The 15908-nt window shown below is 36.8% G+C and overlaps 2 protein-coding genes across 6 annotated transcripts; one reads left to right on the top strand and one right to left on the bottom strand.

Moving 5' to 3' along the window:
* The first annotated feature begins 558 nt into the window (after positions 1-558).
* On the top strand, positions 559-11466 carry LOC112722529 (formin-like protein 20). 5 transcript variants are annotated; one of them, XR_011867713.1, is made up of 18 exons: positions 559-1256; positions 2022-2725; positions 2806-3027; positions 3105-3270; positions 3379-5728; positions 5849-5978; positions 6575-6646; positions 6900-6998; positions 7144-7185; positions 7789-7869; positions 7951-8001; positions 8076-8157; positions 8358-8452; positions 8529-8600; positions 8953-9434; positions 10102-10170; positions 10253-10319; positions 10522-11466. XR_011867713.1 is itself a non-coding variant. In XM_029290256.2 (18 exons), exons 1-18 carry the CDS (start codon positions 1184-1186, stop codon positions 10677-10679), a joined length of 4650 nt encoding a protein of 1549 aa, XP_029146089.1. In that variant the 5' UTR covers positions 559-1183; the 3' UTR covers positions 10680-11466. The 5 variants fall into 5 exon arrangements, 2 of the variants coding, with proteins under 2 accessions (XP_029146089.1, XP_029146088.1); XM_029290256.2 differs by having other exon boundaries at positions 9323-9439; XM_029290255.2 differs by having other exon boundaries at positions 562-708; positions 1047-1256; positions 3105-5728; positions 9323-9439.
* A 412-nt stretch (positions 11467-11878) lies between these two features.
* On the bottom strand, positions 11879-13637 carry LOC112722528 (uncharacterized). Its single transcript, XM_025773586.3, has one exon. The coding sequence runs from the start codon at positions 13323-13325 to the stop codon at positions 12348-12350; it is 978 nt and encodes a 325-aa protein (XP_025629371.1). The 5' UTR covers positions 13326-13637; the 3' UTR covers positions 11879-12347.
* Between the last annotated feature and the right edge of the window lie 2271 nt (positions 13638-15908).

Genomic DNA, 15908 nt, shown 5'->3' with positions numbered 1-15908 from the left:
AAGTAGGGTTGTAGACCTCTGTTGCCCAAATTTATTAAGAACAACAAATTTGTTTGTTCTAATTTTTTTCTTCTTCTTTTTAATTTACTTCTTCTATTCATTCCATTTTATGTTTCATCACATTAGAACATCAACATATTGTATTAGACAAAAAGATTTCCATTATAAATGAACAAGAATTAAATGTAAAATTTAATCTTAAATAAGACATATAAAAAATTAGTCAATTAACTATAATTGAAATGACATAGTTTTTTTTATCCTCACCTAAAAATTACGAATTTAAGTTTTACTTCTATCTTTAAAAAAATATATATAAAAGACTAATTAATAAATTACATATTCAAGGTAGAAGTAGAAAAGTACTAACTTAGAATACTATTACATTAAAAATAGAAATATATTAAAAATTGAATAGAAAAAAAAAAAAAAAAAAGAGAGAACAAAAGTAAAGAAAAATCCAAAATATGTATAAATAAATTGAGAGTAAATGCCACGTCACCACCAGCTAGCCAAGGCAGCCACCTTCGCCTACCCAAAAACCCAAAATATGTTGTCGTTGCAGACAGAGAGACAATAGACCCACTCTTCTCTCTCCTTCTCTCTCTTCCATTTTTCTGAGTTGAGAGAGAGAAAGAAAGAAAGAAAGAAAGAAACTGAAGAAAGAGAAAAGACAGCTCTAACTTCCCAACGAGATAATATAGCAGTGTGTGTCTCCTTTTTCATTTTCAGTCCACTACGCTTCTTCTCCGTTTCATTCACATTTCTACCTTTTACCTTCGACCCAAAAAAAAGGGAACTTTTTTTTTTGAATTTCATACCTTACAGCAACTACTTCTACTTCACTTCAAATCATTCTCTCACAATTCTACCTCTCTAAATTTACTTTTATTATTATTTTTATTACTATCTATCTCTGAATTCGCCTTTTGGGAATTCAATTATTTGACTAGTCTTTTTGTTCAGCTTTTTTTCTTTTTTGGGTTTGATCACCATTCACCAACTTGTTCCGCTCCAAGTTGTGAATTCGCCATTTTTGGGTTCAGGTTGGCTCCGATCGAATTGGGTATTTGCGGGATCTGCGAAGGTGTCTGGTTGTTGCAAAAAGTTTTGATCTTTGCTTTGCGGGGACGAACTCAAAACATCGGTTTGGATCTGATCGGGGCAGAAACAGCGCCATCAGATGGCGCTGTTCAGAAGGTTCTTCTACCGGAAGCCGCCGGATCGGCTTCTAGAGATCTCCGAGAGAGTTTATGGTTAGTTCTTGTTTAAATTCTTTCTCTTACTTTTTTTCCTAATATTTTATTATTGTTATTATTATATTTTTCTTTTGGTAACCATGGTTGTTGGCTTTTTTGGTTTGAATTGCTGAACTAATAAATGCGCGAATAACTGCAAGAAATGAAGCATTTTGACCTGTTACCATAACCTTCCATACCCACCTTTTTCTCTATGTAGCTTGTTTAGGCCTTAGGGGCAGCTGAAGTTGCTCCTTTTAGTTTTTAGGATTCATTTCAATGTTTTAGAAGCTAAGGTACTGAACTTTGATGTCGTTTTCGAACAATGCCGATGGTAATGTGCCAAGAGTCTAAGGCATTGTGGACTTTTTTGGACTTCGAACTTTGATATCATTTTTCTCCTTTCTCTTGCCTTTTCCATTAGAAACTAGGCAATAAATACTTCTTAGAATCATAGCTGAAAAACAAGCATTGCTAGTAGTTGATGAACTGTGAAGCTTTAAACTGAGACTATTGTCACTATAAACTTCATATTATATGGTATGCACTAAGTGTTGTTTCTAATAATTTAGTAGAACTTACTCAGTGAAGTGCCCTCCTCTGGCACAAATCCGAATTTTCTGGTCTTGATTTTCTTAAGCAGTTGTGCAACAAGTCCTCTGAGTTTGAGTTTCTTGGGTTTCTGTCTGATTAAAATGAAAACAGACGCTGAAAATGTAAGTTTTGTGGTTCTGTGCCTCAGCTGTTTGACAGTGACTAAATGCTTTTGCTGTATTTATGCAGTTTTTGACTATTGCTTCTCTACGGATGTCTTGGAAGAAGATGAGTATAGAGTTTATATGGGGGGGATTGTGGCGCAGCTACAGGATCACTTTCCAGATGCTTCTTTCATGGTGTTCAACTTCCGAGAAGGGGATAGACGCAGCCAAATCTCAGATATATTTGCTCAGTATGACATGACGGTTATGGAGTACCCTCGGCAATACGAGGGTTGCCCCCTTCTGCCATTGGAGATGATCCATCACTTCCTTCGATCAGGTGAAAGCTGGTTGTCTTTGGAGGGGCAACAAAATGTGCTTTTGATGCACTGTGAAAGAGGAGGTTGGCCCGTGCTGGCATTTATGTTAGCAGGTCTTTTATTATACCGTAAACAGTACACTGGGGAGCAGAAAACTCTTGAGATGGTGTACAAGCAAGCTCCGAGAGAACTCCTACACCTTTTATCTCCCTTGAACCCACAACCTTCACAGTTGAGATATCTTCAGTATATTTCAAGGAGACATTTGGGTTCTGAGTGGCCCCCTTCTGAAACACCCTTGTATTTGGATTGTCTGATTCTTAGGGTCCTTCCGTTATTTGATGATGGAAAAGGTTGCAGGCCTGTGGTACGTGTGTATGGTCAAGACCCTTCAAATCCTGCTAATAGAAGTTCGAAGCTTCTTTTTTCAACTTCGAAATCCAAAAAGCATGTTCGCCACTACCTGCAGGTGCTATATAAATTTACATTTTTGGTACTGAATTCTGAATTAATTATGTATAATGTCCTCTTAATTAATTTTAATCACAGGCAGAGTGTATTTTTGTGAAAATCGATATCCGTTGTCGTGTTCAAGGGGATGTTGTTCTTGAGTGCATACATTTGAGTGAAGATTTCACTCGTGAGGAGATGATGTTTAGAGTCATGTTCCATACTGCATTTGTGCGGTCAAATATATTGTTGCTGAGCCGTGATGAAATTGATATATTGTGGGATGCAAAAGATCAATTTTCTAGGGATTTCAAAGCAGAGGTAAGTTATAGTTATTCTTCTGTGGAATCTATTTTCTGATGCATTACAAGTTGAACACATACTCATGTCTGTTTCAGGTGCTTTTCTTGGATGCTGATGCTGTTCTACCTGATCTAACCACAGTCGCAGCGAATGATGATGCAAATGAAACTGAAAGTGCCTCCACTGAAAGTGCTTCACCTGAGGAGTTTTATGAAGTGGAAGAGATTTTTAGCAATGTAATTGATGGACAGGAAGGTAAAGGTGAGTATGATTCTCATGCTATTAATGACAGTGCTGTCTTTGATGGAAATCATAAAGAGGTTTGGAAGGGGGAGTTGGATTCTCACGGCTTTCAGGATTGTACGCCAGATGATGGGCTTCAAAAACGGCTCGATGAGATGGATTCTGGTATTAATGAAGTGAAAGACATCTCTGTTGATGATGTGAAATACAAGCTTGATGAGAGCATGGATTCAGATCCTCATGCAGTGAAGGACATTGCTGTGGATGATGGAAAAATTAAGTCAACCGCTGCAATATTTTCAGACATGAAAACAATGGAAATCGATGTGGATGTGAACCAGGAAATGGTAATCCAAAACAAATATGATGAAGATAACAAAGCTATAGAAAGGGACTTAGAATCCAAGGCAGGGCAGCAGATAGCTGATATTGCAAGACAAAAATCAGGTAAACTTGTTCCATTGGCTCCGAAGAAACAACCTCCATCAAACTCAAAGCCAATGGGAGATTCAATTACAACAAAGCAAAAGACTAAACAGCAAGAAACCCAAGGTTTTCAGTCAAAACAAGCTAAGCCTACTGCAGTAACTCAATGGATTCCTTCTAACAAGGGTTCTTACACAAACTCAATGCATGTATATTATCCATATAGGAACAATAGTGCACCTGCAGCACTTACAAATTATACAGCTCCAAAGGATAAAATGGAAGATACCAAAGTGAAGTCTTCATCTGCGTCTGCTGCTTCTACTGACACGAGAATTGAACTGAAAAGTCGCAAGGTGGCCCCTACAAAATCTTCAGGCAACACAGTAGTAGGATTGGATGCTAACCGCCCTCAATCATTACCATCTGTTAAAGAAACATCTTTTGAGTTAGTTACAGAAGCAGATCAACAGAGCTCAGAGAAAGAGCTACGGCCTCCACCACCGCCTCCTCCTCCTCCTCCACCTCCACCACCTCCGCGAAGAAACTTTTCTTCACATGTTTTTGAACCCTTATCGTTTCAGGATGATGTATCAAGTCAAGCATCTCAATCTCCACTGGTATCCTCAACCTCTTTGGGTGGAAATGTGTCTACTGCACAAGCCCCGCCACCTCCACCACCACCACCGCCGCCATTTTCAAGATCAATTAGTAAACAAAAAGTAGGGATAAATTTACAACCTGCAACTTCTCCTCCTCCCGCTCCACCCCCAACTCCACCACCACCCCCATTTTTTGGGCAAAACAAGGGGAGCTTACAACCTTCTGCATCCTCTTGGAAGTCTCTGTATTCCTCAATTTCCACTGCTGCGGACTCTAGTAGTTCTGAGGTATTTGAAGTAGTGGGTCTTGCACCTCCTCCTCCTCCACCAATGCCTCCTTCAAGCTATGATGTTTCATCCATTCCTCCACCAGCACCACCAGCACCTCCTCCTCCTCCTCCTCCTCCTCCTCCTCCTCCTCCTCCTCCTCCTTTAACATCATCGGTTCCTTCTCCTTCAACAACTAGAGTTCCTCCTCCTCCTCCTCCTCCACCACCACCACCACTTCCTACATCTTCCATGTATAGGGGTGCACCCCCTCCACCACCACCTCCTCCTCCTCCTCCTCCTCCTCCTCCCCCTTTTAGTCATGCTTCAACATTGCCACCTGCTTCACCTCAGACTCCTTTTAGTAGAGCTCCTCCACCCCCACCTCCTCCTCCATTTGGTATAGCTCCACCCCCACCACCACCTCCACCTCCTTTTAGTAAAGCTCCAACACCACCACCTCCACCTCCACCACCTTTTAGTAGAGCTCCACCGCCACCACCTCCACCACCTTTTAGTAGAGCCCCACCGCCACCACCTCCACCTCCTTCTAGTAGAGCTCCACCGCCACCACCTCCACCTCCTTTTAGTAGAGCTCCACCGCCACCACCGCCACCTCCTTTTAGTAGAGCTCCACCTCCCCCACCGCCACCTCCTTCTAGTGGAGATCCGACTCCCTCGCCACCACCACTTTTGACTAGAGCTCCATCTCCTCCACCACTTCCTCCATTACGTGGAGGCCCACCTGCACCTCCACCTCCTCCAATGTCTAGAGCCCCAGCTCCTCCACCTCCCCCTATTCGTGGAGCACCACCTCCTGCTCCTCCTCCTCCTATGCGGGGAGCACCCCCTCCTCCACCACCACCTGGGGGTCGAGGTGCACCTGCTCCGCCACCTCTTGGTAGTCGAGGCCCTCCTCCTCCACCTCTTCCTGGTGCTTCCGGTGCTCCTCCTCCACCTAGACCTCCTGGTGGCGCACCACCACCTCCACCCTTGGGTTCAAAAGGTTCAAATGTTGGAGCTGATCCAAGAGGAAGAGGGCGTGGATACGTGCGCCCTGCAGGAGCAGGTGCGGTTGCACCTCGACGGTCCTCCTTAAAGCCATTGCACTGGAGTAAGGTTACAAGGGCATTGCAAGGAAGTTTATGGGAAGAATTACAAAGATTTGGAGAACCTCAAATGTAATATGTCTTCCCTACTATTGCATGTTCATCTGATTCATTTCAATTTTATGTGCACACAGTTCTTTCTGCTTTCTATATCCCTATGTTTGTAATGACTGGTTTTACATTTTATCTTAGTGCACCAGAGTTTGATGTTTCAGAGCTAGAGAAGCTTTTCTCTGCAAATGTTCCAAAACCTTCTGATTCAAGTGGTAAATCTGGAGGGCGGCGCAAATCTGTTGGATCTAAAACTGACAAAGTCCACTTGGTATTCTTCTATCTAAATATTTTGGCAATTTGGGTTTTGAAGAAACAACATTGTTGTTAAACAATGAATTGATGGTTTTCACTTAGTCTTTCCTTTAGGAACTGCAATGAAGTAATTAACCATGATTTGTAGTTTTACTTCTCAAAGGCTGCTAAATACTAAAGTTCAACCCTATGTACATAGTAAAATTTAAGTGTAAGTTTGTAAAGTGGCTATTTGTTCGTTGAAAAAAGTCGGCTTCGTTCTGACCTAACTTGAAAGTTCAGGTACTTGCTCTAAATTTGTGGGGCAACCAAATGTACTTTTCTCTAGTTTTGTCTTGCCTGTAAATCTGTAAATGAGGCATACCTTGTTACATAATATATTAAGCATAGCTGACTGCACTGGTTTTATCTCTGAATAAAATTTCTTGTTTTTCAACAGTTACTTCTCTAACTCTTTATGTTTTAAAGTTTAGCATCTTTATGCTGACAATTTAATGAACTGTGAGGTGCATATTGGGGCTGCTTTTTGGCTGTTAGTACTCTGTGTCTCTTTATATTTGCTGGTTTCCTGTTACTGGTAATTAACTTGTTTGTTTGTATTATTGATTGTAGATTGACCTAAGGAGGGCTAACAATACTGAAATTATGCTCACTAAGGTTAAGATGCCACTTCCTGATATGATGGTAAGCTGAAAATTGGCGTGAATAAGTTTTTTGATCATTCAGGATAGAAGATTTTATAATGAAAATATCATTCTTTGTTGATTTCTAGTAAATATTAGTGTTTTTTATTTACATAGAAGATGCTTATTGAAATTTGATTGACTTGTATATGTGCCTAAGGCCACCAGTAATAGCTCTTGCCAGCAAATCTGAAATATCCACCTCGAACAATGTGGTTAAGTATTATCTGACACGTTAAAATGGATATTCTCAGGCTGCTGTGCTGGCTATGGATGAATCAGTATTAGATGTAGATCAGGTGGAAAATCTCATTAAGTTTTGTCCTACCAAAGAAGAGATGGAACTTTTGAAGGTAAAGATTAACAAACTTATCATACTTAATTCTTACATCTTGTTTTGTCAGCTAAGGTTTCTCATTTGGCGTCTGCTGTTACGGAAACATATCTTTTACTCTGGTTTGTTTGCTTTTGTAATTTTGATTCCCCTTGTTTATGAAGGGATACACTGGTGACAAAGAGAATTTGGGAAAATGCGAACAGGTGTGTACTAATTTGTTATAGCCATATCATTATTTATGTTAGCTAATTTAGCATAAATCTAAGTACTCAGAATTATGTAGGATACTGTTTGTAGGCTCATAACTAGGATCCGTCTACCAGCATTTGATTTCTTAGACCCTTTGCTTACTTTAAAATCTGATAGGGAGTTGGGAGGAATGGTGGAGAAATGAAGTAGAGAAGAGAGGAAACTTATTTTAAGGGGAAAAAAAGAAAAAACAATTGTTGGCATGGAAACTGGAAATTGCAAAATTCTGGGTATAAATAATTAGCTGCAGAGGTTAAAGAACTGAATGCGGCAAGGCTTTGATTTTGGAAGTGAATCTAACATATGATAATGATCAATAAAATTGTGCAAGAAGTCTATTTCCTTGGAAGGCAGCTCATATGAATTCAAGGTCTATATCACGTATAGTTACAGATTTGTTGTTGCCTGCTTGCTTCTAGAAAGAAAGAAGCAATTTATTACATGTTCCCGCTTTCCCTTTAGATGTTGGTTATAAAACAATTCTTTTGGCCTTTCCTAATGCAATATCATACTATGTATCTATAATCATATCCTGCATATATTTGGTCATGTTTCAGTATTTTTTAGAGCTGATGAAGGTGCCACGAGTAGAGTCAAAGTTAAGAGTATTCTCTTTCAAGATTCAATTTCTGTCTCAGGTATGGTGGTGCTTGCTATATTTTTCTATATGTTTTGTGGATTTGAACTTTTGATTCAGTTATGCTTTCTTCTTTTTGCAGGTTACAGAATTTAAGAAGAGTTTAAACGCTGTGAACTCTGCTTGTGAAGAGGTACATTGTGCATGAAACTAACAAACTGTGTTATTGGCATTTCTTTGACCTCATGCATTTTCTCTTGGGAATAGGTCCGAAAGTCTGTCAAGCTGAAGGAGATCATGAAGAAAATTCTTTTTTTGGGTAATACACTAAATCAAGGAACAGCTAGGGGTATGTACTTTTTTCTTTTAAATGTTAATGTCCTTATCATTCTCTGGGACATCATTCTAGCTCTCTCAATTTTCGATGTTTAGATAATCACAGGCCCTTCTTAATTTTTCAGCAGTTAAAATTTAATTTGATTCTGTTAGATCTTGTCTAACGTAAACTTATAGTTTATGGATTACTATTTATTTATTTAATTTATGCAGGATCCGCAATTGGATTCAAGTTGGATAGTCTTTTAAAGCTTACTGACACTCGTGCTTCTAACAATAAGATGACACTGATGCACTATCTTTGCAAGGTATAATAACAATTGCACTAAAGGAATATATCATTTGATCACTTACCTTCTTTCCATTTTGCTATTTTGGCTCTAGGTTCTAGCTGATAGGTCGCCTGGACTGCTTGACTTCCACTTAGACCTTGTAAGCCTGGAAGCTGCGACTAAGGTGATGATTTATGCTTGGTTGGAAAAAGAAAATTATTCAACTGCTAATTGCTAGTTTGGTTGGTTTATTGGTTCTGTTTCACTTTGTTCCCCTGTAAAACTGAGCACATATCTCCTCCTCTGACTTCTTGCAATGATATGTGTGTCACATGAATTAAGAGTTAACTCACTTTAGAAGCTCACTAGAGTAAAGTGACCCAAGATCAATCATCGTTATTGCTCGCCAGAGAAGCTCATTACTTTGGCATAATCTCTTTTAAGTCCAATACCTGCTAATACCTTCAAACTTTAGCCCATATGCTAGTATATTCTATGGTTTCAAATTTGGTAATTAATAAACTTATAATCTGAAGGGCCTTTGCTGAAAAAGGAATTGCCAAAAGTCACTGAATCGAGAAATTTCACCTAGTAGACATCTTGAATCAAATTCCTGGAAGAACTCCTTTTCATTTGACACATATTTCTTGCTTGTGTTCGCTGCGTAAGGGGATATTTGCTAGATGTTGAAAAGGGAGGTTGATTTCATCCTTGGTTTGCCTGGGCCTCAAAAGCTGAAGGGTTTATTTCCTTTTTAGCCAAACATGAGTACTAGTTGATGTTTTATGGGACTTTTCCATTTGGACATGTTGAGAGATTGGAAAGCTACGCATTATAGATAAAGCTTTTGTGTAGGGGATCCCTTAGCCCGCAACGTGAATTGATTAGAAGTTGCACTTCTTTCAGATACAATTGAAGTCCTTAGCAGAAGAGATGCAGGCAATCATCAAGGGACTAGAAAAGGTTAAACAGGAGCTTGCTGCATCTGCAAATGATGGACCTGTGTCCGAAGTTTTCTGTAAGGTGTTTAACATGTTTATGTTAGACTCTTTTTATTATTCATTTTTTGTTTAATCGAAATTCTTTATTCTTCATTTTCCTTGGGGAAAAAACAAGGGAGTTTCAAAATGATTCATAATAGTAGGTTTTGTGCTTTTGATGGACATAGTTAATCTTTTTAATTATCACCAGCTTTGCCAAAAAACTCTTATATGCAATATGCTTACAGAAGAGTGTGTATATTAACCTGTGTTATTGATCATGGTGTTGACAACTTGACAAATTAATCTCAATATGCTTCTCTAGCCTTGTGTAAACATTGATTATGGTGTGTCTATTTTAGCCCTTTTTTTGGGGGCATATCTATATAACACACTAAAAAAGCCACTTTTCATATATGTTGTATAATTTTTTTCAAAATTTACTTTTTTGAAAAAGGATTTAGCTTTTCTGCCGGAGCTAAAAAGAGTAGCTTCTTCAAAATAATAATAATAATAATAATAAATAAATAAATAAATAAATAGAAAAGAAACCCCTTCAAATTAAAATTGTCACTTTTTTGAAAAACTCTGAAATAAATGCACCAATAATCAGTTAATTTTTATTTTATTTTTTTTATGGTATTGTAGTATTATACCAATTACATCTTCACTATATTTGACTCATCTTTTGTGATCTCTTGTCAGACATTGAAAGAATTCATATCTGTTGCTGAGTCAGAGGTAGCATCTCTGACAAGCCTGTATTCCGTGGTGGTAATTTGCTTAACCTTATTTTAGTACATTAGGCATCTACCTGTGAAGAGATAAATAGATTGTGTAATTTGTCAATGCACAGGGTAGAAATGCAGATGCACTCGCACTATATTTTGGCGAGGATCCTGCTCGTTGTCCATTTGAACAAGGTAAAATGACCATTGGTCTTTTAACTGGTTGCTTGTTTCATCAGATTATAGTTCATTCAACTGATATTTGAGGGAAATTAATTCATGTCCATATCTGTTATGTTTGGGGAAAAAATAGCAAGATTATCTATTTATTTACTTTTCTGGTTTAAACTTTTATAATGCTCAGACTAACTTATTGTTTCTGGTTTGGCAATTACAGTCACCACAACTCTCTTAAATTTTATAAGGTTATTTCGGAAAGCGCACGAAGAGAATTGCAAGCAGGCAGAGTTAGAGAAGAAAAGAGCCGAGAAAGAGGCCGAAATGGAGAAGGCTAAGGGCGTTAACTTGACAAGGAAGAGTGCAAAAGATAGTTGACGACTGTGTTTTCTGCATTTTTCGCACCGACATCGTGCTCTCGCCAAAGAGTAGGTATCTTCCCATGGTATGAACGGGAACAATGCTTCTGGACTTTAAGAAGCCTACCTTTCCATGATGATGATGTGATAATTAGCTTTTCGACCCAGTCCATTCGAGGTGGAATTGCATATTCCTGCTCCCTGTGGACCTCTTGATTCATTAAATGCTATGATGCCAGAATCTGCACACACAAGTTTATGCAAATGACACCATGCTTCTGTTGCTTCAGATGCCCTCCACGGCCAGCGAGTGCTACGAAACACAATGTATCCGGTCCCACGTCGATTCAAGAAGAAATTTTGTATTTTTCAGTGGAACTAGCATTGGCTTTGCACCATTGATTTAGCTGCTTCCTGACCTTCTTGGATCTGTAAAGCACCAAAGTCAATTATAGTATCATGAAATCTTGTACAAAGCTCTAACCCTTTTCATTAGGATCCAATTCTTTGTCATGTAACATAGAAAAGAAGATTAAATTACTCTACCTTTTGATAGAGATTTTGGTAGTACCCTCAGGAAAAAAATGTTGTATAGCTGTCAGTTGAGTTAAAAATAGAAAATCAGGTGATCATTGTATTGTAACTGTAATATAAGTGAAGAGTAGGCCGAATTAGGAATGCTAGTTCCCATTTTTCATGTGAAAAAAAATACAATACTCGGATGTGTAACACGTTTTCCGGCTCATGAAATTTTATCACGCTGGATTATTTCATATATTTTTATTAGAATGAGAAATTTACACTGATCTCCTTTGAAGTTAGGTGGTATCATATATGATATTTTTATTTGTAAAAACATACACTAATTTTTTTATATTTAAGTTATATAATACGAAAGGTAGCTTTGGAACAATAGTTGAGTTGTCTCATCTCAAGATTATGAGTTCAAGTTGTGAAAACAATCACTGATATAATTATTAGGTTAGGTAAAGTTAAGCTATGTGTATTACATTTTACACCATTTAGAGTTGTTTGATGAAATAGTACTCTCTTATTGTTGTACTTTTCATTTATATAATAAAATAAGAGATATATATTTTGTTACAATGAATATGCATCTTTTGTTAACCCTAAATGAGTTTTAGTATAACAGGCTGAAATGTCTTTCTTTTCATATAGTAAAACTAGAGATTAACAATGATCCATAGAATCGAAATATTAAACTAGAAATATACTATACTTTGTCTTATTGCTTTTGAGCATATATGTCAATTGAACAGCATAGTATTAGCAGTCATCTCTCTGCAATGAAGTACAAATATCTAATCTTTCACTGGTTTTGAGAGACAGTTTTTGACTGTGTTTGATTATGGAAGCCTTTGTATTATTCACACTGTAAAAGATTGCTAAGTATCAATATACAAAGTAAATTTGATAATCAAAAGAAGGGGCCAGTTGAACAATATACATATAACAGAAAGGAATCTATATAAATTGGTTACTCTCCAGCTTCTTGTGTGTTGCATATAGCTGAGATGAGGTTCCTCCATTGAAATTTGAAAAAACTTGATGCCTTCAATTTTGCTCAATTCACTTTGAGTCATCAAGTAACATGATGAATTTCTCTCAAAAATTTAACTGGTAGTTCTTACTCCTTAATCAAATCAATAAGTTGCTACCTTATATGTCAAGGTAGTTCTTCAAAATTCTTGTTCTTTATGAAACCATAATTGTCCTCTTCTTGAAATTCAATCAACAAGTTCTTGAATTCTTGATCCACACTCGATCCGGTCTTGAAGCTTTTGTAGAACATGCAGCTCACAATGGTGTCAATGATAACAAAGATTGAATATAAGTAAGCAATGAAAATCCCCTCCAAGGCCACATAAGGCCCTGCCTTTCCGGCTATATGATAAGTCCTTACAATGCGAAATTGGAACAAGGCCTCGATGGCAGCCAGGGCCACATTTACTGGAAGTGCCAGGAACAAAGCCATTGATGTCTTTTCTCTTATCATAACACAAGCCTTAAGGATTGCCAGGTACCCTCCATGTCCTTCCATACCGGACAGAGCGAGTGCCATATTGCATATGACAAGTGCATTTGCAAGTATCACAGAAAACAGAACAGCCCCAGATGTTGACAAAAAGAGGAGCAAACTCTGCGAAGAGTAGCCGAGCCCTTCCACACAGCTGAATGCCAAGAACAAGAGACCAAAGGCGGTTGCATTTGCCGAGAGGATCAAGAAGCAGTTGCATATATAGGTTTGGAGGAGTGGCTTGTAAAGGGAAAATATGGAACCGAAAGAAGGTGGAAGCAGAGTTCTTTTGTGTTGGTTTAGAGTTATGATTATAGAAGCTTTTGCTATGAGGAGAAAGGTGAGGGTAAAAGGAAGGGTAAATATTGATGAAGTGATTGTTTGAGAAACTTTAAGGTTAAGAATGGTAAACAATTCTGAAGGAGGAAACCCTGCAGCATCAAAGAGATTCTTCAGGCGATTGTATACTTGAGGCAAGAGTGATGAAGGTGAAGGAACCAAAGCCTGTGAGAGAAGCAATGAAACTGAGAAAGGAAGAACAAGAAAAACTACTGTTGAGGTAAAATAGTGATAGTTTTGAAGAAAACAATGAATAGATCTTCTTAGTATCTTGCTTGAATCTTCCATTGCCAAAAATATTGATATGTATAAGTGTTTTTTTTCTCTCAGCCACAATAATATAGTCTCTATAACAGTAGAGAGGGTATTATGTTACAAATGAAGAGGTTGGTGTTTCATTTTCTGTGAAACTTTTTCTCAAACAGGTTGTGCTCTTAAATTTCTGTTGTAGGAATGGATGGTAGGTTAGAGAGTTATTATGAATGGGGTTGGTGTTTTTTGGATGAACAGATTTAGATAATTAGAAATAATAGGCCAACAACAAGAAACTAACAAGTCATGAGGTGGAGTTGTTTCGACTTTGTTTTTACCATAATTTTTTGGACACTTTTGTGAGTTTTTTTCTTTGTCCTAATAATCCCTCCCTCAATATATTGAGTCCACATATATTATTAAATAAAATATAATATTTATTGACAATATCTTTTCTGATAAAATATTATTTAATAACAATTATATGTGTGGATTCACTGTATAAAAATAACACAAAATAAATAATATATTAAGTTTTTAAAAAATGTATTTCAATCTTAGTCTTTTCCTTTTTCAAAATAAAAACAATTCGTCTCTTTCTATATATAATGATATACTATTTTTTTCTGTTAAATTAAACATGTTTATATCTATTAATATCTTTGAATTTTTATAATGAGAAGTTTGAAGTAATTTGGCATGGAAATTCTTTAATGTGGTCTCTGTCTTTGATGATGAGAGGCTCTCATCTCTCTTTTGGCTTGCTTAAAATGCACATTTATTTTTAGGAGGTTATTATATTGCTGATTACAAGTTACGACCCTTTTCCAAAGCACCAAAACTATATTATAAAGTCATGACAAAATGAAGCATTCAGATGTCGACCCCATATTATCCTTGAAATTAAAGCCTCATCTTCAAAAGGAGCATAGTTCGCGGCACGGGTGCAAAATAAAATAAAGAAAATATATATCTTTAAGGGTAAAAAGGCGAAAAACACGTTAAAATATTAACTAATTATAGTTCAAATAGTATAATTTTTTTTATATTCATTTAAAAATATGTTATTATTTTATTTATAAAATTTTTATTATTTTTTTATGAATTTTTTTTATTTATTATTTTTATTTTTTGTTAATTTTTTATTAATATTATACAATTTTATAATTGTGATTCTTATATATTATATTTATTATTATTTTTTTATAATGAGTAAATTACCAATTCTGTTTTCAAATTATTAGAATATTGACAAAAATAACTTCTACTTTTAATAATGATAAAAATACACCTAAAATATTAGAAAACATTACAAAAGTATTCACTTGTAAATAAAAAAATATTCCGTTAATAGAATTAGCTGAGCTGTTAAACGGATTTCATTACATCTTTCTTTTGCTTCTCCTTCATTCTTCCTCACTCCTTCCCTCCCCCAAACTTTTCAAAAAGAGCTTACGTCTCACCCTTTTCACTCAAACTCTGAATCCATGGCTGCTGTCTTTCGATCTTCTTTGTCTTGCGTTCTCACACCCCACTTTCTGCTCCTTTTTTCTTCTCCCTTTTTCTCACTTTCACTTCTCCAACACACAGAACAGTTGCTCATCAATCCACGCTACTTTCTCTTTGTTTTCAACAGCAGAACTTTGTTGTTGCCACTACTGCTTGCTCGCCGCTCCTCTGTTGTTGTAAAAACGGATCTCGCAGTTCTTTACCCTCTTCACTCTCGCACTAGATCTCTCAATCTTTCATTTGCTATTGTCGTTGCTTCTTGCTTGCTACCCCTCCATCGCTGTCAGAAATCTGTCTTACAGTGCCTTATTTTCCTCTCTCGCAGTAAGCCAGCAGCGGATAGTTCCTCTCTCTCTCTAGGATAGTGAGGAACCCTCTCTCCAGCTCCTTTCTTTGTCATTCTTTCTGTTTAGATTATATTTTTATTAGATTATTAAAAAAACTATAATAAAAAATTGTGAAATTGCTGATTATGGATGATTATTACTAATTCTGGTTGATTATTGTTGTGGCTGAGATGAACAGTGTGAGACGTAAGGTCTATTTTGGAAGGTTTGGAGGAGGGAGGGAGTCACTGAGATGTTGCTTATTGTTGTTGTTGCAATTTCGGGGTGACTGAGATATATTGTTGTTATTGCAGCTTGCAACGGCTTTTAGGAGGTTTTAGGGGTGGAGGGGAGGGAGAGTGACTGAGATGCTATTTATTGTTGTTGTAGTTGCTTTGGGGAGGGAGGGAGTGAGGGAGAATAAAGGAGAAGCAGAAGAAGGGGTGTAATGGAATCCGTTTGATAGCTCAGCCAACTCTTTTAATCAAATAGATTTTTATTTACGGTCGAGTATTTCTGGAACATTTTTCAATATTTTAGGTGTATTTTTGTCGTTAATAAAAGTTGAGGTTATTTTTGTCAATGTTCTGATAATTCGAAAGCGAACTTGGTAACTTACTCTTTTATAATATAATTTATTGATTCCATTAGGTAGAGTAAATTTTAAAAAAAAATTAACCATAAATAAATAATAATAGTAATAGAAAATTATAGTGTACTAAAAAAAAGTATTAAGAGTACTAAACAAATATTATATAAAAAACATATTAGAAAAATTATAAAA

Source organism: Arachis hypogaea, chromosome 11, assembly GCF_003086295.3.
Source record: "Arachis hypogaea cultivar Tifrunner chromosome 11, arahy.Tifrunner.gnm2.J5K5, whole genome shotgun sequence".
NCBI classification, from domain to species: Eukaryota; Viridiplantae; Streptophyta; class Magnoliopsida; order Fabales; family Fabaceae; genus Arachis; species Arachis hypogaea.
The sequence above is the reverse complement of the archived record's forward strand: the minus strand, read 5'-3'. Positions and strand labels throughout refer to the sequence as shown.